The 23,076-nt window shown below is 38.7% G+C and overlaps 1 protein-coding gene across 2 annotated transcripts in view; it reads left to right on the top strand.

Annotated features, from left to right (window-relative positions):
• Positions 1–23,076, top strand: part of FBN1 (fibrillin 1) — a 245,476-nt gene that overhangs the window by 182,427 nt on the left and 39,973 nt on the right. For both annotated transcript variants that reach the window (XM_025389802.1, XM_025389803.1), the window contains exons 42-50: positions 503–661; positions 3,742–3,813; positions 7,314–7,439; positions 11,300–11,422; positions 15,080–15,205; positions 17,158–17,274; positions 18,499–18,627; positions 19,271–19,390; positions 22,097–22,222. In XM_025389802.1, coding sequence (XP_025245587.1) covers positions 503–661; positions 3,742–3,813; positions 7,314–7,439; positions 11,300–11,422; positions 15,080–15,205; positions 17,158–17,274; positions 18,499–18,627; positions 19,271–19,390; positions 22,097–22,222 — 1,098 coding nt within the window. The remainder of the gene's footprint in view (positions 1–502; positions 662–3,741; positions 3,814–7,313; positions 7,440–11,299; positions 11,423–15,079; positions 15,206–17,157; positions 17,275–18,498; positions 18,628–19,270; positions 19,391–22,096; positions 22,223–23,076) is intronic.

Raw genomic sequence — 23,076 nt, 5'->3', positions numbered from 1 at the left:
TTGGCATTTTTTCACCACCACGGGTGGGTGGTTGGGAGTTTTCTCTAAAATGTAATGTTGGAAAATCCCAAACAACAGTTAATAGTACTTCTTTTGTTTGACTTTTGGGTGTATCTTTGTACAATTATATTTACAGCACTGACCTACAGTATTAAAACATCATGAGTCGAAAATGAGAAACTTACTGCCAAATGGCAGTAGAGAATTGTTACTAGGAGACTGGGCAGAGAGTCATTTGAAGTTTATTAATGCTACAGCTACATAATGACTTAGTTCTGTGGCATGAAATATCAGGGAATATACTTCTGAAATTCTTTTTCTTGTAGCAGCGTAGGTAGCTAGAACGTTGTGTAAGAGTAAGTTTTTTGTGCCCTTATCAAAGTCAAGCTACAATACAACTCAGATGAAACTTGCTTGTTGAGTATCCACTTAGAAATTTGTTGTGATTTCCCACATGGCATCACCAACCCTCCAATCCTTTTTTTTTTAACCTCCCTTCTAGATATGAGAAGAAGTTTGTGCTACAGAAACTACTATGCTGACAACCAGACCTGTGATGGAGAACTGTTATTCAACATGACCAAGAAGATGTGCTGCTGTTCCTACAACATTGGCCGGGCCTGGAATAAGCCCTGTGAACAGTGTCCCATCCCAAGTACAGGTGAGTTTTAGTTTCTCCATTATCAAAAATATAGGTTGAAAAGTTACCCATGAATTGTTGGGGAAATCAGTCTTAGTGAAGGAAGCAAAGCATGCATTGTTTATCTTTACAGGGGGAAAAAACTGGCTCATGATTTAAATTCGCAATTGATGCTGGTCATTCCAGCCGAACATTGAGTCACAGAATATGTTTTCTAATGTATACCCTAACACATAACCAGACTTGTAAACTCAGCATATCACAAAAATATAAACTATAAACAATGTTCTCATTGTTACTGAATTCTTCATGTAACTAAAAGACTGGAAACATTAGACAAATCAATGTGACAATAAAGGAAACATAATTCCTTGTCTTTCTACTTGTTTAAAGCTAAACTCATTCCAAAAATGATTAAAGGCAGCCTACAAAAATGTAAATGTTAAACAAGAAATAAACATAAGGCAAATGACAAACAAGAGTAAGAAAGGTAGAGCCAGGAGCAGGACTAACACACAAAATCCAAGCCGGGAATTCCTACACACTTGCCCTGAAATAAGCAATAACTTTAGCCCCAAACTTTCTAGCAGGTCCTATGAAAAGGGAGACGTGATCAAGTACAAAATTCTCAATGACCATAAAGAAAACTCAAAATGAAAGGAAAGTGCAACTTTTCTTGATATTGAGATCCAAGATAAATTTCTTCTTATATTCTCATAGAGAAAGAAACTAGGCCGGGCGCGGTGGCTCAAGCCTGTAATCCCAGCACTTTGGGAGGCCGAGACGGGTGGATCACAAGGTCAGGAGATCGAGACCATCCTGGCTAACATGGTGAAACCCCGTCTCTACTAAAAAAAATACAAAAAACTAGCCGGGCGAGGTGGCGGGCGCCTGTAGTCCCAGCTACTCGGGAGGCTGAGGCAGGAGAATGGCGTAAACCCGGGAGGCGGAGCTTGCAGTGAGCTGAGATCCGGCCACTGCACTCCAGCCTGGGCGACAGAGCGAGACTCCATCTCAAAAAAAAAAAAAAAAAAAAGAGAGAAAGAAACTAAATAATGTTATTTGTCTTCAAAAAAGGGACGGGGGCTAAATTGCATCCTTTGAGGAAATGAAGACATTAGTATACTGTTCTTATATCATATGGTATACACTATGCATTATGTATATGATGATGACATCATTTGCCAAGATTATAATTTGGGTGAATTGAAATTATCATGCCAGGAATTGATTAGGGTATTCTGTAAAGGGAATCCTACCCCATTTTCCACAGTGATATATAAAATATTAAATCTGTTGTTTGGCACTACCTGACCTTGTATGCAGCAGAAAATTCTTTTTTAGTAAAATGTATTATTCCATCCATTGTTTACTCCAGAAATAATATAATAACCACCACTTAGAATTCTGATTTACCTCTACCCTGCAAAATGTTTCTAGACCAGGGCTTGGCAAAATACACCCAATGGACCAAATCCATCCCAGCATCTACTTTTGAATGGCCTGCAAGCTAAGAAGGATGTCTACACTTTAAATGGTTGGGAAAAAAACAGGAGAAGAGTATTTCATAATATGAAAGTTACATGAACTTCAGGTTTTGTTGCCCATAAATAAAACTGTATTAGAGCACACTAATTTATTTCTGTATTGTCTACTGCTGCTTTCATGGCAGCATTAAATAGTTTTGACTGACTGTACAGCCTGCAAAGCCTAAGATATTTTACTCTGTGTCCTTTTATTAAAAAGTTTGCTGACCCTTGATCTTGAGCAATGGTCTTTACAACTTTAGATGATACTTACCTGTTGGTAAAAAATCTGGAGCGTATACACACCTGGTGTGCATTTATATGTAAAAGTCTACGTGTATAGGTCTATGTATGTGTATATGTATTTGTTTTCAATTATATTGAAAAATACATTTATTATTTTTCTGAGCTGTTCTAATATAAAGTGTGCACAAAATTAATTTTTTTAAAGATTAGATTTTTCCAAAGATAGAAGTCCTAGTATTTTCTTTTTTATCCTAATGGATTATTGCATATTCCTCTGGAGACCACTTTGGAAACCCTTAATATAGACTAACATTTACTTTTAGAAATGGTTGCCTGAGTTTTTAATATCTACGTACTCTTGTGTAAAATGCAAGATTTCTTCTTGATATTGGATATTCACCAAATCTGGTCATGGCTTTTCGTTAACTGTGAAATCTGCACATATTTTAAGAGTCCCTGTAATTTCTTTGGATGACCAATGTCAGCTGGCATTACAGTGTTGGAAGTGAACACTCATAGATTAAGGAAACAAAACACAAGGAGAATAACATGCTATATTTTGATTAAAATACTTCCAGAAATCTTATACTAATTTTCACTGAGTGTGACCAATAAGGCAGTGGTCATCTGAAGCTTATATTGATACCATACCTTATCAGTTACAGTCATGATCTGGAATTACAAAATCTCATAGTTAGAAGGGACTGCCAATAGAATTTAGTTCATCCTTTATTATCTGTAAAATTTGACTAATTCAAGTGAGAGAAAGACAGAAAAGGAGAGAGGGAGAGGGAGGGAATATGACAGAGCTGTACCAAATGAAATCCAGCTCCAAAAACTGAAAAAAAAATGGTAAAGGTTGGTTGATTGACCCAAATTAGTCATTAATCGATGTGATGTCAAGAACGTGGCTAGATTTGCTATGGTCTCCTGTAATCTACTGAGAAAATGGCTTTTGTATGTGTTCCTCAAACCCTAGATCTCTTAATGCAGAGTAGAGAGAGGCACTCTTACCAGTCCCTGAGTTCAGAGCTGAGCAACACCCATATCAAAATCCAGACTCCTACAGGCAAACTCATGTGAATGAGTGGCATGTGATCTGGGGGTCTCTACTTCTCCTTCATTATCACATCAACATGAGATCATTTTTTTCTTCCATATTTATCTTACAGGCAAGATTATATCTGTAGGAATTTTCAGGTTTACTTTTTATTTTAAATTCTTCAAACTACAAACAAATACCTTTCAAGAATGCTTACAAAGTAATTTTTTTCAGTCTAATTATTGCTCTTTGCTGACGCCTGTCCTCCCATCCCACCTTCATTGCAGATGAGTTTGCTACACTCTGTGGAAGTCAAAGGCCAGGCTTTGTCATCGACATTTACACCGGTTTACCTGTTGGTGAGTCATGACGGCATTGTCAGGACTTTCTGTTTTTTGCCTTTGTGTTAGCAAGAGGAGTACACCATTATTTTCTCAGTTCCCATTGTTTTCTTAGAAGAAAAAAAAAAGGTTAAACAATGCCTTTCACTTTATTGAAACACTGATTCTTAGTTTGAAACAAACTGTGCAAACACCCTGTGCAGCTCCACCTAACTGGCAACAGCATTTGTTGTTCATGATTAAGGGGATTGGAAAACTTTTCCCAAAATGACAATCAAGCATAGTTAAACCAACCTTAGGCATCAGCAAGGGGAGAGATTCTGGGAGTAGGGCCAGTTGACATTTGATTTGACTGTAATTCCCAATCCTTCCTTCTGACTAAGACCAGGTTAAGTGACTTTTCACACCAATCCTTACATGTAGATTATTTACATAAAGTCCTCTTGTGGATCAATTTTATCTTACATGGAATCTCCTCAGGTCATCTGCTTTGAGAATTTCGGATGTGAAATAAAAATCTTTTCAGCCTGAGGCCCTACCTGGTAAATGAAGCAGAGAACGCAACATTGGTAGAGATGCTTGTGCAAGATTCAGAAGTATTGCACAGCAGTCAGCCAGTGCAGGCAATGCCCTTGTGGTTTAAAACCAAATAACATAAAAGTAGATGGAAAGCTATTGCATTCTCTGAGTTTTTCCCTGGTGTGATTTATATGCATCCTTAGATGCCCTCTTAAGTCTGCACAGTTGTGTCTAGTAGCAAACATCACCACTTGCTTTATTCCACCTTATTCATAATAAGTAAACTAAAGTCCACATCAGCCTTTCCAGTGACCTTGTTTAAGAAAACAAGAGTCTGGTCCAGCAATCAGCCTGGCTCCCTTAGTGCCAAATCCATATGGCTCCACAGTCTCGTCCACGTCCAAAGAAACTTCATGGTTTGGAAAGAAAAACTGCTAAATGACATTGGCATGGAACACCTGGCCCCAGCTGCTTTGTTTTTCCCCTTCCCAAAACAGATCTTTTAATCTCCCTAGAATCTGTGATCACAAGATAAGTGGTCTGTAATGGTAATGGTTCTCCACGGACCGACCAGGCGTGTACCCCAGCAAGGCTGCCCTCCAAGGTTGGCAGTAAGCAAAGACTAGAAACAACATTAGCGTTGTCCACTAGGAGAGCTGGAAAGGCTTCAAACTTCATCTAGTCCAAAAGCCTTGCTTCATATTTGAGGAGACAGAGGCCCAAAGAGGGAAAGGGACTCACCCAAGGCCACCCAGCTAATTAATAACAGTGGGGACCAGAACACAGTCCTGACTGGTGGTTTAGTTTGCTTCTAGCTCTTGAAAACTGGACATCTGATATTTAGCTATATGCTTATTGTTACCAAATTCCACCATGACAAAATATTTAGATGACTAAAAAGCTTTGTTTTATTTAAGCTTTATACTCTCCTTTTGGAAGATCTTATGATTGTTGGCATGTGGAGTCCATTCATATAGGGTTAAAACTATAGCATGTTTATTAATCTTGTCTTAAAATATAAACTTCTCTAAGTTGAAGTTCAAATAAAATCCTGACAGGAAAAGAAAATATAATTTTTAGTATATCCTTTTGCTATTTTACACCTAACAATGGCTGGAAATTAGACTCAGCCAGTTATTGTTAAACTTGATAATAATATGTCACTTATATTTAAAACAAATGAATGTGAATATGATGTTTCATGTTCTAACCCACACTGAATGAATGGCATCTGAATTTGGTTTTTGTTTACTTATGATACACAGTTGTGATGTAACTTTACATGGCTTTTTCATGACATGAATGACAAAGGTGTGAAAGATCTAAAGACATAATTGCCTGTATTCAAAATAGCAATGAACCCTTTGAGATTCTAAGCTGTTTCTTTTCATTAAATAGGTCAATTCTGCCTTCACACAGAATCAAGCCCTTTTTTTAAAAAGGGTCTAAAATAAATCTATGACATTAAATTTCTCCTTTAAAACAGATGGGTTATAGAGTGTGGTTCTTCTAAAATTGCAGCAGCTCTTGTAGGCTCCACTTCAGTCCATGATCATCTTCTCACAAAGTATGCTAGCAAAGCATGTACCTTGCAAAGGCTCCTGACTATAATAAGTAAACAAAGTATCTCAACAACAGTCATAGAAACTAGTGAATTGGAAGACTTTGGATTGTAGACCAAGGCTTTGCATACCTCCCAGCTGAGGTGTTTCATCAAACCCAGCCAAGGGGCTGGTGGAAGGGCCCTCCAGGATAACAAAAGTGTTGATGACAGTTCTGTGAAGATTGTATTAGGGTGTTGTAGGAAATCACCCTAATACGATCTTCTTATATGAAAAGGGAGGCGGGGTGGCCTGTTAACTGAGTCCCAGTGTCAAATCCTGACTCTGCCTCTCATTCGCTGCTTGGTCTTGGGCAAGTTATATACTCTGGCTTGGCCTCACTGGCATCATCTCTTAGTTAGAATAGTCATAGTACCGAGACCATCTCATAGGGTAGCTGTGATAATTCAGCCAATAAATACAGGTTGAATGTTTGAGAAATGTACCAAGCATGCAGCAAATGAGATGCTGTTACTATTAATACTATTACCATTATTATTACTATTACTACTCTTATCCTAGAGGGCACTTCAGTGGTCAGGAGTTCAGAGTGGATAAGACAGAGATGGGACCACTCCAGGCTGGGGACGTGGCCAGGCTGGTGAGGTGCCCAAAGTCTCTCTCCATAGCTGGCCAGCCCTGCCTTAGCAGCCTGGGTCCTGGTCATGTTCTCACTCTTGGTCTTGTTTTAGTGCTCACCAACACACTGCCAGACACTTGCTCTTAATTGAACAAATTTGAATTGAGCACTTACTACCTGTCATGTAGAGTGCTAAGGAACCGTAACACAGTGATGGAAAAGCAAGCCCAACTCCCAGCCTGAGGAGGCACACAGTCTACTGCGACAGTTCTTCCTCAGTGCTGACCTCGTCTGCATTGTCAGCCCTGGCCTAGCTGACATCCCCACACCTGACTTACCTCCTTTCTAAAGCCACATGAAATAGGAAGGGGGAGTTAAACTGGAATTTGAAAGATCAGAGTTCCATATGACCATGTGCTCCTCTGCGGTTCTTTACCAACCTCTCCCTTTTCCCTAAATACAGACACACTTGTGTGGAGACTGTTTACCCTTGACCATCCCTTCTATTTTACTCATCTGGTGTATCCACAGTGCCCAGAGGATACAAGGATGCCCTCTACCTGTACAAAACTGACATTCTGAAGCAAAACCCAAAAGATATATTTTAAATCCAGTTAGACTCATATGTCTGGAAAGTGGTTTAGTTACCTCAATTTGCTGTTCATTAATGTCCCCTATTGCTATCACCATCACCCCAACACATGCACACACACACACACACACACACACACACACACACGAGAACTTTGCATCTTGTCTTACCCTGCACAGGGATCATGTGCTGTCCTGTCACTCACGAATGACTACTCTGTCTCTAGATATTGATGAGTGCCGGGAGATCCCAGGGGTCTGTGAAAATGGGGTGTGCATCAACATGGTTGGCAGCTTCCGATGTGAATGTCCAGTGGGATTCTTCTATAATGACAAGTTGTTGGTTTGTGAAGGTAAGTGGCATCGTGACTTTATCATATCCAGAAAAGAGCTAACTGATAAGGTACTTAATGATACACACTGGCGAATTTCACAACATTGAAATTTCAGAAATGCATTAAGCTCTAGAAATAGTCAAGGGCATGGTGTGGAACAACATGAAATTTCATGCGAAAAAAAAAAAAATTCACTAACTTCAGTGGAAAAACCAGGAGGCGCATTCCCAGCCCCCTTCCCCCAACACACAGTGTATTAATATTAGACTTCCCAGCTGATATGAAAAAGCTTTGAGTTCCTGGGTGTGTCACCTAGATTGCTTTTGTTTCACATTGCTTGAAAATCAATGGGTGGACAGTCATCCTAGTTGACTCTCAAAATCACTTCTCTTCCAGACAGACGTTGCTACTCCCAAGTGAAAACAAGGTTAATGCAAATATTCTGAATGCATGAGAGGATTCCAAATGGCAAGAACAGCAAATTTGATTTTATATGAAGAATGTTGGCATGCACATGTACTTTTTTCATTTTCAAATTACCTCCTGTTGCCATGTATATGTACTGTGATTCGGAGCATTCCTTATAGCACTTCATATTTTTCCCTACATCTGGGAAAGATAGTTCTGTTACATTTTAGTAAAAGGGACATTACTGGTTATTAAATATACCATGTGCCCAGGATAGTTGGAATAATTTTCTATTTAATACTTACACTTCGGGCCTCTAGCAGAGTTTTTATTCATGTTAGAAAGGGTTATTACCCCTCAGAGCACATATTATAGCACATATGTCAACATTGTAATGTTAAAAAAAAACTTTTTTGTCTAAACTGAAGACAACTTATATACCACAAGTAAAGTTATAGTCCTAACCACATACTTGTTAAGTTCCTCTCACCAGGCTTTCAGTTACTGTGGCCAAGTGGGCACATGTCCCTTACTCTGCCTGCTGTGTGAATTAGTGGGAATGGGGTGATAGCCATTCCGAGCCTTCCTAAGAAGATAGCCAATTCAGACCTTGGCCTGAGTCCCTGGTCTCTGGGAAGCCATCAAGGATCAGGTACCTGGAGAGGAAGCATGGATGTGGGAGAGGGAACCCACGGCAGATGATCTTACAGTGCTAGAGTTGGCCGTCTCCCTCACAGCCGCACTTTTCCCCGTCTCAAGCATGCTCAGCATGCCTGCCACCTGCCTGTGGCATTTTCCTCCCCACCCTTCCCCTCAGAGTTCGCTTTGATGATTACTGTACCCAGGTACCTTTTAACCACTTACACTTGCTGAGGCGGCAGCCCTTGGCCAGAACCCATAGACAAGACCACCCATGACCACCAAGGTAACTTAGACCTTGCTAGATGCATGAGATTAAACACATGCAGCTGTACCAATGCAAGGCATTTTGCTGTCAGGGTAGCATTCTGTGGATATTGAGATAACTAAGTACTCCAACTTCTGATTGCCGTTTCACAGAATATCCGTCTTCAGGGTGAATGTTTAATCCAGGATCAGCTGCTTCCCAGCATACTCTTAGCTCTTAGAATATGAAAATGAGGTTGAGTGCATACATGCCTCGGCAACGCTGAAATTAGAATGGATTGCAGAGGTGATTTAGGGAGCTTCCATACCTCTGCTCTCACCAAGTAGCCACATTGTCAGATGCCACATCATAGAAGTGCTTGTCTGTGACACTACTCAGTTTCTCCAATGGCACAGTCTGCCCCCTGTGTTTCTATACATCCTGAATTCAGAGCAGGGCAGACTTGGTGAGTGAGGCGGTGCTGGGTCCCTTGTAACCCAAGGCAGGCACAGTCCTACTCCTAGTCTGTTGCCCAGAGAGGCACAATCCACCCGCCTTAGACAGGAACCCCCGCTGACTAACTGACAGTCCTGAGGGTTTTCCACCACAGAACCACACCCAAGAGGCATCGGCTGATATATCTGCCACCCCCTTGTAGGAACTTCTTTGGCCGAGCCAACTTCTGTGTAAAAGCCCAGAACTGGTACTAAGGGCCAACCCTCACCTGTTACAGTCCATCCCCTCTACTGGACTTAGTCTGAATTAGATTGTTCCACTGGAGCAGGGAAGAGGGAAACGTATTTTGCCCCATGATACACCATGGACATGTAGTAACTTTTGTGATGCCATGAATTTGAACTATATTAGGTATCTGTTTTTTGTTTTGTTTTGTTTTGTTTTTTAAGTAGACAACCTCCTAAGCAAAGTCAAAGCCCTGGAACACACAATATCCATTATCCAAAATCTTTTCTGTTTTAATGAGAGTTGGTTTGTTTTCAATAGTTTTATGGTGATTCCCATGTTAGGTTTTCTTGATTTGACTGCCTTGTGGCAGTAATTTGAGCAGGTGTCTCTACAGCCCTGCACCTCAAAGCACTCTCCACAGACCAGGAGCACCTGCATCAGCTGGGAACTTATTAGAAATTCAGACTCTCAGGCCGTTCCCCAGACATGCCAAGTCAGCATCTGCCTTTTAGCAAGATCCTAAGTGATTCATGTAGTCTTTAAGATTTGAGACATTCTGCTCTTGCAGCCTTTCAGACAATAGCAACCTTATTGAATCATAAAGTCCAGATCTTTGAGTAAATACAAGGCTTCCTAGGATATTAATCTATACCCATGTCAAGTACTGGCCCTAGCAGCCAAGTTTCATGACTTTTTTTAGACATGAACATCATTAGAGTCCATATGTGGTCATAAATCAAGCTCTTGCATTTATAAATATTACTGAAGTGGGAAAGTTTGGATAACGGGCTTTCAGTCTTCCTTTCTCTCTCTCTTTTTTTTTTTAATAGACTTTATTTTCTAGGGCAGTTTTAGGTCCACAGCAATATTGAGAAGAAGGCACAAAGATTTATCATATATTCCTTACCCCTACACATACACAGCCTTCCCTATCATCAGCATCCCCCATCAGAGTGGTGCATTTGTTACAATTGAATCTCCAATGACATCATTATCGCCCAGAGTCCCCTGTGATGATTTACATTTGAGTTCGCTCTTGGTGTTGTACATTTTATGAGTTTGGAAAAATTTATAATGACATGTATCTAGTATTTCATAGCTATTTTTAGAATAATTTCACTGCCCTAAAAATTATCTGTGCTTTGCCTATGTATCCCCTGGTCTCTCCTAACCCCTGGCAACCACTGATTTTTTTTACTGTCTCCAGAGTTTTGCCTTTTCCAGAATGTTGTGTGGTTGGAATCATACATTGTGTCACCTTTCCACATTGGCTTCTGATTCACTTAGTAATATACATTTAATTTTCTTTTCTTTTCTTTTTTTTTTTGACACGGAGTTTTGCTCTTATTGCCCAGGCTGGAGTGCAATGGCATGATCTTGGCTCACTGCAACCTCCACCTCCCAGCCTCAAGCGGTTCTCCTGCCTCAGCTTTCTAAGTAGCTGGGATTACAGGCACGCACCACCATGCGCAGCTAATTTTGTATTTTTAGTAGAGACGGGTTTTCACCGTGGTGGTCAGCCTGGTCTCAAACTGCTGACCTCAGTTTGATCCACCCGCCTTAGCCCCCCAAAGTGCTGGGATTACAGGTGTGAGCCACCGCACCCGGCCATATTTAATTTTCTTCCATGTCTTTTCATGGCTTGATAGCTCATTTCTTTTTAGTGCTAAATAACATTCCGTTGTCTGAATGTACCCCAGTTTATTTATTCATTCACCTATTGAAGGACATCTTGGTTGCTTCCAACTTCTGGCAATAAATAAAGCTGCTGTACACATCTGTGTTGTCTTTTCAATGGAACAGATCAAAATAAAATATAAATTTGTTTTCATATGAGAGGCTTTGTTGACTGGACACCAGATTCTGTTCTCCTTCAAATTCAGTTGTCTTCTGCTCGTAGATATTGACGAGTGTCAGAACGGCCCAGTGTGCCAGCGCAACGCCGAATGCATCAACACTGCAGGCAGCTACCGCTGTGACTGTAAGCCCGGCTACCGCTTCACCTCCACAGGACAGTGCAATGGTATGTAGTGCCCCACAGGCTGGACATGCCTACCCGAGAGTTTGTCTTCATGAAGCTTCAGATATCTGGATTTATTTTCAGATAGTTAAGCTGAAGAATATATGAGTTAAGATTTAGATTGATGAACTCTAATAACTAAATTGGAAAAAAGGGTATTGTCAAAATGTCTAAACACTTAGCTTTTTAATCCTCTTTCTGGATGAGATATTTTCAAAACAAGAGGGAAATCTTTTGCATACATAGATTTCATATTTGCCTATCTGCTGCCCTGCCTGCAAACACTCACCCCCACACATTACACGCACACACACAGTTATGCATACACACACTCCCCTAAGCAACATTTAGGACCAAATGATTTTTTTCCTTCCACAGAACCCCTCTCAGAAAGGTGAGGTTTTCACCATCTTGGCTACATAGCCCAAATCTAGACAGTGAAGCTCTTCTAAGCTGGGTCAGATTAATCTGCGTAAACAGAACAAACAAAACCATCGCTTTTCTTCCCAGTCATCTTACAGGTCACTCACTGAAGGCAGCAAACATCAACAGCCTTTATTAGCTGTTTATTACCATGTCCCCTAGAGGTTAGATTTTTTGATGTTCACTTTTGTCAAGGATGTGATAGAAATAGGCAGCATGCGCATGTTATCAATTTCAGTGCATGGTGAAGTTATTCAGTATCTGATGGTATCTTGTAGCCAGTGGTATAAAAATGTAAAAGACTGGTGTTTCAGCTCAGAAGCAAAGTAATACCTCAGAATGATTTTCTAGTAAATTTTTAAGTAATTCTGAATCATTGTATATTTAGCAAAAATCACTGTATATTTAGCAAAGCAAATCATTGTATATTAGTCAGGAAGAATGTGTTATTTTGCTCATGGTTCATTTCACAGGGGGTTTCCTGGATATTTTGTGCATTCGTGAATGAAACAACACAGGTAGACATGGTCAGATTTTCCTTCGATTTCCTTGCCTACCAGCGATTAAGTGGTAGGAAGTGCGCTGTTCTCTTTAGGGTATTTTGCATTGTTTTATGAAACCTTGGTGGGAAGAGGGTGTAATTGCCAAACAAAAAGTCACACTGAGAATCAAGACTTGTTTTGTTGAGTTTAAAGGAACATGTGTAAGTATTTAGCATTTTGTCAACAGAGCTGTTGCTATCCATGTATTAAAAATACAGGACAGGAAAAGTGGAGACTTCTCTGATATGAACCACAATACCCTAGCGAAACTTGGCATTGATACCACTTCCCTGCATTTTGCTTGTAATTTATATTTCTTTAGAACTGGATGAAATAATTCCAGTCAAAATAAAGAATTGCTGATAATATAGAATGAGTCATTTCATACCATTTCACACTCAGGTAAGAAGTGGGACAGAGCTATTTATAGGTCAAGATAAGACATTCAGCCATAGCCTGCTGGGGCTTAAACCCTTTACTGTTTTCCTGTAGAAGACTGACATACCTAAAATGCACCCAGCCATAAGTGTTGTGAGTGAGAATCGTTTGCAGCCAAAAGCTTGATTTCCTTTATTCATTGAAATCTTCAGAAGAAAGGGAATTAACTTGAGTTTTGCAGCCATTCAACCAGTTGGGTTGAAGACTTCATTCTAGAAATGTCTTTATTTATGTGTTACTTTTAAAATATCTTTAAATGCTATTCTATACTTGGCATTTTTTTTCAGGCGTGCTATAAAGTACTCCTTTTTGCCTCTGTTTAAAATGAAAATAACTAAATCTTTCTCTCCATCATGAGATCTTTGTTTCAATTCATAAGTACATTATTTCACACCCCAAGTCACACCTGACCATAGCACCCACATTATTGCTGAGAGAGCTCAGAGAACAATTAAATATCTGAGTTCAGGATCCTAGTCTGACAGCAGAAGCTGGATAGTTAGAGCAAATGCAACCCCCTTTTGAAATGTCTTGCCCAGCTGAAGACAAGAAACAGTTTCTTCCCAGCTACTTCCTTGTGGTTTCCTCTCTCTCTGTATTGACTGTTTGGGTTTCATTCCACAGTAGCCTGTTCAGAACTCCTATCCCAACCTCAAATATGATCATCTAAGAGTTAAATTCTGGTGCTTGTAGAAACCTAGATTTCTGCTCTAGTTTTACCAGTAGAACTCCAAAGTACTCTCCATATTTCATTTTTCATTTATTTAAACCATCATGAAATAGGGCAATGGATGAAAGGAAATTCCTAATTGGGGATCCCTTTCTAATAAGATCCTTAAGGCTCTCCATTTCCTTGTGGAAACCAGATATGAGACGGACTTTGTCCCCTGCATACTTCCAGGTCCAGTCCTACCTGAAGGTGCCAAAATTTTGGGCCAACTATGGTAAGACCTGACATACCCTTCCTCAAGATCAGAAATCAGTCTCCTCTGCCTATACTGGGAAGCAGTTGGCTCACTTTAAATTCATTTTCTCAAATGGGAATAATCATAATTTGTTAAATAGCATTTCTGCATAGGCCAGTAGTAGTTCCTAAGCTGCTCTATTTCAATTTCCCCTCATAATGATATACTCAACTTCACTTCAGACTTCTAAATGGTATGATGATTCATCTACTAAATAGGAGATAGTCATAAAATGGCAGCCCGGACACACGAAATGGAGGAGATATCCATGATTCTGGCACAAGCAGGGTTGCTGTGTGCAGCAAAAAAGTGTCCATTCATGATGACTGTGTTCTGAGTAGACCTTTCAGGCAAACAGCAAGTCTGGATTATTTAACTAAGAGCGAAATGCCATCTGCCCTACAGCATCTGCAGCAAAGATGGCACTCCATGTGCTTTCTTCTGTGACAGTAGGAAAGTCAGAATGGCACAGTGCTCTTCAAAGTACATTTACTCTAAGCATAGAGCTTTAAAACATTAGAGACATAAGGTGGCATGTAATTATGTCATATGTGAATTCACGCATTAAATTCTGCCCCTCAGATCATCAGATTTCAGGAAAGCAACAAAGATTCAGTTGATGGTAAATATAATGTAGAGCTTAAAGACTGGCAGAAGCAAGATGAGAGGGCTTCCTTTTAAATGAATGGATGAGAGTAAAAAGAAAGAGACAGTGTTCAGATTGTCACATGCTAAAAGGAGCCCTATGTAGACATTAATACTTGGTGAAGATGAAACAAAAAGTTACAGGAATAAGACAAAGAGATGCAACTTGAACAAGGGGCCATGTGGGTTGTCCATCAAGAAAAACTTAATCTTAGGCATGGGATTTGACTTTGATATAAATTTCCAAAGGAAGCCATGAACTATCCATGACTTGAGGCACCAAATCTTAACTAGACAAAATACTTCAATTAATTCCACAGTCTGTGGTGCTGCGTAGGCTGATAATCAAACAGAAGATCCTCCCAGCTTGAATTTGTCCACCCATTTTACTTCTAAGTCTTTTCATCTTTCAGAATATTTTTTGATTACTTCCCCTTGTTTTTTTATTGTGTCATGTATTGTTAACATACTCTGACCATGCCTGGTAAATGAGAGTAAGTTTTAATCCAGTTTGATGCAAAAATAAATAATCTGTTTCGCTAACTTAGTTTAGAGCTAGGATTACTCCTGAGAACAATAGCTAGAAGTAAGTTATTCAATTGTATTTTGTCTTCGAAGTTCTCACTTAAGATGCTTTTTCTTTACAGATCGCAATGAATGTCAGGAAATCCCTAATATATGCAGTCATGGGCAGTGCATTGACACAGTTGGAAGCTTTTATTGCCTTTGCCACACTGGCTTTAAAACAAATGCTGACCAAACCATGTGCTTGGGTAAGTATGCAATTATTATTCTTTTTTTTCATATGCTATTGAAAACTTCATTTGAATCTAAATATGGATAAAATTTAATGCTAAGTCTTTTAGTAGTATTTTTGCTATCTACAAAATAAAAACATGGACAGATACGCAGCAGTGATATCCTATTTAATCTTTGGCAACCTGAACATGATAAACCTCTTCCTTGTTATTCATTTGGCTGTGAGTTTAGAAAAAATTGACTAAGGGGTAAATTGAAAAAGATATTAATACAAAAAAATAATTTTTATTAATGTTAATAGACTATTATTCATATGTAGTATTGATATGGATTTCCTTTTGAGTTGAGCTTTTGAGTGTGAGATGACCATTTTTTCGAGAAGGGTTGGTAGTGTGTACCAGATTCTCAAAGGCAAATTTATAAATCCTACAAAGGCAAAGAAAAGTTAATCGTTTTTCTAGAGGAAAAAGAGCTCAGGATTTTAAATCTCTTCCCTGATTTATCTAGTGTCAGGATGCTGATGTAGAATAAACTTCAGTGTGTGATCAATCATTTTCTCCTTTTCCTTCCTTTCTTTTTCTACTTTAAAGCAGTATCATTAAGTCTTTTGGAGATATTAAGAACATAAATCAGATTCACAGCTGAAAGAACAGTTAATATCATAATGTTTAAGCCCTTGACTTTGGCTGTGACTGGGTTCATTCATTTGGGAACATTCTCATGAAGTTGTATCTTCTTCAGAGTAATGACAGGAGCACTGACAGCCCTGCTCATCACTGGGCAGCTAAACTGTGCAAAAGCTATGATGACCCTCCCCAACTTACTTTCTACATCTCTCATCTGAATTTTCTGGAGCCCCCTAACATAGAACCTCCCCAACCAAAGAACTTCACCAGTTTGGCTAAAAATGAATCAAGGCAGAAATTCTTGATTGCTAGCAGTGACTCATCTGGGTGTAGTCTTCAACCACAGACACACATTAGAGTCCCTTTGGGTTAGCAATAGCTTCCTGATTCAGGAATCACAGATAATTTATCTTCATGTCCAAAATGTGAAAAGAAAGGAAATCCTACCTCTAACCATTACATTTTGCTATTCTCCATTGTTACCTTCCACTCTCTCTCTCTCCTTTCATCCTTGTCCCTCTTCATGGTGCCTCATTCTTTCAAACCAGCAGTAACAACTTTCTTTCATTAAATTTTTTCTTTCTTCTTTCTTAATATAATGCGCACCTACTCTTTATAAGAAATATGCTAGCTGTTGTGATGAGATACAAAGACATATAAGACGCCAAAGTAGCTTTACAAAATCATCAAAGTACAGACCAATCAAAAGGCGAATAAGAATGCAAGCATGTATGAAAAGAACAAATTAAGTGCCATCTCTTTGGGATGGTTTAGAAGAGTGAGAGAAGTCATCATTGGTGGAAGTTGTTCTATGTTTTTAGGGGTATAGGGAAGAAGGAAAAGTTGTCTGAAATGACAGGTGAGCTAGAAAGCTGAGTTATTTTGTTGCTGATTGTGGGGTAATGCCAGGTGAGTCACTGCTTTTTGGTAAGTTGGAGTGAGAATCTTGAAGGTTGAAGTTTGCCAAAGGTGGCAACACCTCAAGACCCAGATGCACACAGAGTTTTTTCCATTTTCAAGTGAAAATATTTGAGAAAAGTGGCAAGGGTGGAGAATTCTAGAAGTAAATAGAATAAAATAATTCTTGTTCAGGTCTCATGTCCTTAGCTTGCCTCCTTTCACTGGCCAGCCAAGGAAACAATTTATTCCCAAGGTTTAGAGCTCTGCCGCTGCCTGGTTTTTTGTAGGGATGACTGCTGCTGGAGCTGATACCAACATCAAGAAGTTCTCAGCCTATGGATGAGGCTTGGTGAACGCTAGAATGCTGTTTAGCCACTGTAACCATGTAACCACTTTTTCTACTTATATTTATGTTTCTTCATGGCCTTTCTTCCTACTAGACATAAATGAGTGTGAAAGAGATGCCTGTGGGAATGGAACTTGCCGGAACACAATCGGTTCCTTCAACTGCCGCTGCAATCATGGTTTCATCCTTTCTCACAACAATGACTGTATAGGTGCGTGTGCAAAATTGTGCATCAGCAAAGGAAGTCAGTTTTATATGTGTTCTTTGTAATTAGCATCATTTCTAGTGTTCCAGCTGTCTTTTAAAATTCTATGCTATCTTATGCATAACAGTTGCTTACGGGACTTGTCAAATACGGTGTGCTAATTCCACATCAAATATATTCCAGAAGTTCCCCTTATCCGTGAGGGATACGTTCTGAGACCCCCAGCAGATGCCTGAAACCACAGATAGTACTGAACCCTCTATATACCATGTGTTTTCCTATACATACATACCTAGACTGAAGTTTAATTTGTAAATTAGGCATGGTAAGAGATTAACACAATAACTAATAAGAAAATAGAACAATTATAACAATATAATGTGATAAAAGTTATGTGACTGTACTTTCTTGTGTGCGTTCTCTCTCTCTCTCTCTCTCTCTCTCTCAAAATATTTTATTGTACTATACTCACCTGTTTTTGGATAGCAGCTGACCTTCGATAACTGAATCCCCAGAAAGCAAAACCATAGATAAGGGGGAACCACTGTAACTATATCCATTACTTTTATTAAAATGCTCATTAGCAGCTATAATTTTTATGTCTATTTTGCTGTAAAATAAATTTCAAAATAAATGGAATTAGATTAAGCTTAAAAAATTTTAAATACACAAAAGTGATTCTTTGTACAGAAATTATATGATTCAGGAATATGAACCTTCTGGTCTAGATGTTTCACGTAGCCTCTCTTAAATAAATCATTGAATCTACAGACTCTCCCTTCTAAAACATACTCGGCAAGAGTAATAAGCCAAGTTCTTTAAATTTTATTGTGCTATAGGCTAATTTAAATATTTCTAATTGCAAGAATATAAAATAATGTCCTCAGCTGAATTGTGTATTAGAATTTTATTTTTTAAATCAAAAAAATTTTAAATCGAAAATTTAAAAATAAAATCTAAAGGAAAATCAAGGAAAAACTGATAGGAAATTTGAATATAAATTGTCAGTCTCTAATATAATAATGTAATCTTATTGTTAAATGTGCATAGATGCTTAAAGCCAGTTCTGTTGTTGCATACTAGATCTTCACTGGAATTTCTTGTTTGGCTAAGCCAGCAAAGGCCACTAAAATTCAGAAAAAAGTATTTTTTCCTTCAAAAGTTTTGATTATTGCTGGGATTATGACATCTTTGGACTATATTAAAGGATTGTTGGGGGTTCTTCTGCAGATGTCGATGAATGTGCAAGTGGAAACGGGAACCTTTGCCGAAATGGCCAATGCATTAATACAGTGGGGTCTTTCCAGTGCCAGTGCAATGAAGGCTATGAGGTGGCTCCAGATGGGAGGACCTGTGTGGGTAAGTACAGGGCTTGGAAAGACCTGGAAAGAATGCTTCCAGAGACCACTCAAGGAATCGTGCAGTCTCTATTCTAATGCTGCTTTCTGGAAACCTGGAGGAAAAGTCAGAGTGGAATTATATTAATCCTCCCTATAAAGGCTTTGTTTTTATTTAAATATATATACGTATATGTATATGTATATATATATAAAATCACTTTTTCCCGTATTTTAAAAATTAAGCTATTGTATTCTCAGAGAATACTTAAACTGTTAAACAGCAAAATTGTTAAATTGCTCTGTAAGCAATTATGATTTCCCTTCTCAAATTTTTTTCTTTATAATACTTTCGTAGTAAGCTCTCATACCTTTTGAGTATCCTTAAAATCTTTATATACTCACTGACTTTTCACATGCTACAGTTTTCTGGAACTATTTAATCTGATGTAGGTACAATAAAATATGGTGGTTATACTATACATTTTTGAAAGCTGATAAAGCTTATTTTTATTATCACTTATTTTTCTCCATGGTGGAATTTTATGAACTTTAATTTGCTTTGTGTATTTCTTTGATTTATTCTAGTTTTTTTTGAATTTTAATTGTTTGTTGGAAGTTATGCCTGTGGGAACCTCTTCCTTATTTTTCCCTTTTCTTTGCAGATATCAATGAATGTCTTCTAGAACCCAGAAAATGCGCACCAGGTACCTGTCAAAACTTGGATGGGTCCTACAGATGCATTTGCCCACCTGGATACAGTCTTCAAGATGACAAGTGTGAAGGTAGGAAGGCTGTCAATGTTAGCAAAGGAGGAGTGTCGGGTATCCACTGGACTTACCAAAATGAGAGTTTTTGTGATGACGTCTTCATTTTGGAATACTTTATCAGAAACGAATCCAAGGGCGTAGGGTATGACATGGTCTCATCCTTCTGGCAAGACAAGAAGCACTAATTCTCATGCTGATCTCTAATGAAGTTATTTTGCTCTGTGCCTATGACTGATCATATGATCCTGACTCTTTTCCACTGTGCTTTCATACGGTTGGTAGGAATGCTGTATCCCCCTCCCAGTATTTCTCAATTACATTTTTTAAGTGGCTATTCTTTGCAGCTAAAAATAGCTCCTGATTCCGGTTAAAATCTTTAAATGACCACACTCAAGTTTGGATGAATGTGGTTATATCGTTTGTCTCTTTTGTTTTTACCTATAGAGCAGTGGAAATGTGTTATTTGAAATAAATTCTCAGTAAATTTTATAGTATTACATTCCTTTTCTTTTCTTTTTTTTTTTTAATGGAGACAGGGTCTTAATCTGTCACCAGGTTGGAGTACAGTGGCATGAGCATAGCTCACTGTAAACTTGAACTCCTGGGCTCAAGTGATTGTCCTGTCTCAGCTTCTGGAGTAGCCGGGGCTACAGGCATGCGCCACCATGCCTGGCTGATATTTTAATTATTTGTAGAGATGGGAGCCTCCCTATGTTGCCAGGCTGGTCTCAAACTCCTGGCCTCAAATGATCCTCCTTCCTCAGCCTCCCAAGGGCCTTCCTTTAACCTCAACGAATATGTCATATGATTAAGTGAAGGACATTAATTACTACAATTTCATAAATAAGTAGGGTTGAAAGGATTTTCAAGAAGTCACCTAGTTCATGCCCCTGACTTTAAACAGGTCTGCATCTAATCCTCAATGAGAATTTTCTCTACTTTTAATATCGTCAACTAGAAATTTAATTATATATCCAATTTAAATAACAATCAAGTGGTGATATTTAAAATGGAAATACCTTATTGAAATTGTCTAATGCAAATTTTTAAGCATGTTATTTTACTTTTATTGAAAATTGGCTTTATTTACTCTATTATCAATACATCAGTTCGCTAAAATGAACAGAATGAATATATATAGAAAGAAAAATGACTGCACAATCAATGAATGTGTCCCTTCTACAATATTTGGCCCTATCCTGATCAGTTGGCATGTACAGGCTAATTTCTACCATAACAGAAATAGTCATAGTAATAATAATTAAAAACAACCCAAAACATTTGAGCATTTTCACAAAAGTCAACTTTTCTATTAAGAAAAGGTTGGATATGGGGGGGAAGGAGTGTTGGAATGGAGTAATTCAATCAGCAATAGTAGCTCAGATTCATTAATAAACCACAGGGAACATAACACAAGTATAAATGCAACCCAATAACCTGGCATGATGGAGAAGCTGATTTTGCATTGCACAGAAAGAGGATCACTTGGCATTGCACATTTCTAGAATATTTATTGTGTGGTATTTGCAGTATTAAGTCAAGATAATAAAGTTAATTTCTCAACTTTTCCTTAGTTGGGTCTCTTGAGAATAAAGTTGTATAATGCAAGTACATTTTGGTGTGGGTAGAAACCTTTGCACAAATGTGAAAATAAAGGGCCCAGGATATAAGAATATTTTGTCTTTTGTTTAAAAAAGAAGTATTCTTATAAAAGTAGCATGGCTCAGAATTAAGACTTAACACTTTGTTCACTAAAAATTCCTGCTGAAAGTCAGAAGGAAAGATAAGTGAGTTTGTTGGAATAGAGTGGGCATATTTTTCTATAGGTAATCATGTGTTTTATTGACCAAACCAAGCCAATTTTGAAAGTAGAAAAGGCACTATTAACAATAAAGTCAGGCCAACCGGCATAAGCTGGGGCTTCCCCAGGCAAACTAGGACATATGGTTATTCAAGCCATTCAAACTTCATATTGGCTACTCTTAACTACCCCTGTACAGGAACTAAGATGTGTAATATATTAAAGAAAACGGGCCACAGTTCTAAGTGTACCATTTCATCTATATGATGAAAGAAAAAGCCTGTACAAGAAAGATATTTTTGTGTCTTTAGAAAGATTAACCCACAAATCAGTTAGGAGCCTCATCTTCTATGATATCATTAGTTAGCCACTTCATAGGATTATACTTACTGTCATGAGTCTTAGTGTTCCTGTAAAATTCAGTTTTAGGGCTAGAACACGGAGTATTGGGAAAAGTTCTGTGGATGATTGGAGGGGAGTAAATTTGGTTCAAAGGCCTAGATCTCACATTGAGTGACTCACTATCAATGTGCTTAAAGTTTCAGCATTTCTGCTTCCTGAACAATGGTGCAATGTGACTCTATAGAGTTTCATGCTTCTTTCCTGGCCTAGGGTACTATGAAATTACTCTGACTTTTCTAGTTAGCCAAGCAGCTCAGTCTGGGTAAGAGATGTTTGTCACTGCACCCCTTAAAAGGCAGTTGCACATTCCATTTTTATACCAATAACTGTCAAAACTATTTTTTTAAAGCCATGACAACCTAGAAGTCCAGTCCACAGCATTGTGGTACAGAAAAATACCTTTATTATTGTAAGAGTTTGGAAACTCGGCTGCCCTTTGTATGTCCACATTGTGTATTTGGTACCTGATGATGTCTCCATCGTGTTTTGACTTTGTTTGACTCATGTGATTCTTTTAGATATTGATGAGTGTGTTGAAGAGCCAGAAATTTGTGCCCTGGGCACATGCAGTAACACTGAAGGCAGCTTCAAATGTCTATGTCCAGAAGGGTTTTCCTTGTCCTCCAGTGGAAGAAGGTGCCAAGGTAAGTGTCTTTGAAAGCTTTGGGCTTTCATTGCTCCATGTTTATTTATGGTGGTCTTATTTTTCAAACATGGCAAAGCTCTGTTTCTTTGTGAACAGGAAGATGGAGAGTTTTCATTCACCCAGAGGTCTAATGATAACCATATGTCAGAAGGTTCATTTTCACTTTTAAGGTTAAAAACTCATCCATCAAGTTATGGTTGCTTATACAATTGTACTGACATTTAAACCTCTCTCCCACTAAAAACACACATGCTGATAGGCCCGTCAGTGGGGAAGCACCTTGAGCCACCAAAACAGCAAAGCCTGGGGGAAGTTGAGCTACATACATATCCCCTACATCTGAAGAGATCAGCTGAAAAATAGGGGTCCAAAGTTAGACTCGAGAATGCAAAACTGCACAGTAACCCGTCTGCCCCCGCAATATAGTACCCATCCCTTATATCACAAATTCTCCAAGAAAACAAAAATAAATGTAAACCGACCAGGATTCTTGCTGGGCCATTGTTCATTTTTAGGAATAATACTTGTCAACTATTTCAGTAAAGACTTTCAAGGGTTTGCCAACGACTTTCAAATTTTAAACAAAAATCAAAAGGATCCTGAACTTCGGCATAACACAGCATGTGCTTAAGTCCCAGAAAACTGTTTAGACTTCTCTAAACAATACAATTGTGTGGGGGCGGAGCAAGATGGCCGAATAGGAACAGCTCCAGTCTCCAACTCCCAGCGCGAGCGACACAGAAGACCGGTGATTTCTGCATTTTCAACTGAGGTACTGGGTTCATCTCACTGGGGAGTGCCGGACGATCGGCGCTGGTCAGCTGCTGCAGCCCGACCAGCGAGAGCTGAAGC

The sequence above is a fragment of the Theropithecus gelada genome, chromosome 7a (assembly GCF_003255815.1).
Source record: "Theropithecus gelada isolate Dixy chromosome 7a, Tgel_1.0, whole genome shotgun sequence".
Classification (NCBI taxonomy): domain Eukaryota; kingdom Metazoa; phylum Chordata; class Mammalia; order Primates; family Cercopithecidae; genus Theropithecus; species Theropithecus gelada.
This window is presented reverse-complemented; position numbering and strand designations above follow the sequence as displayed.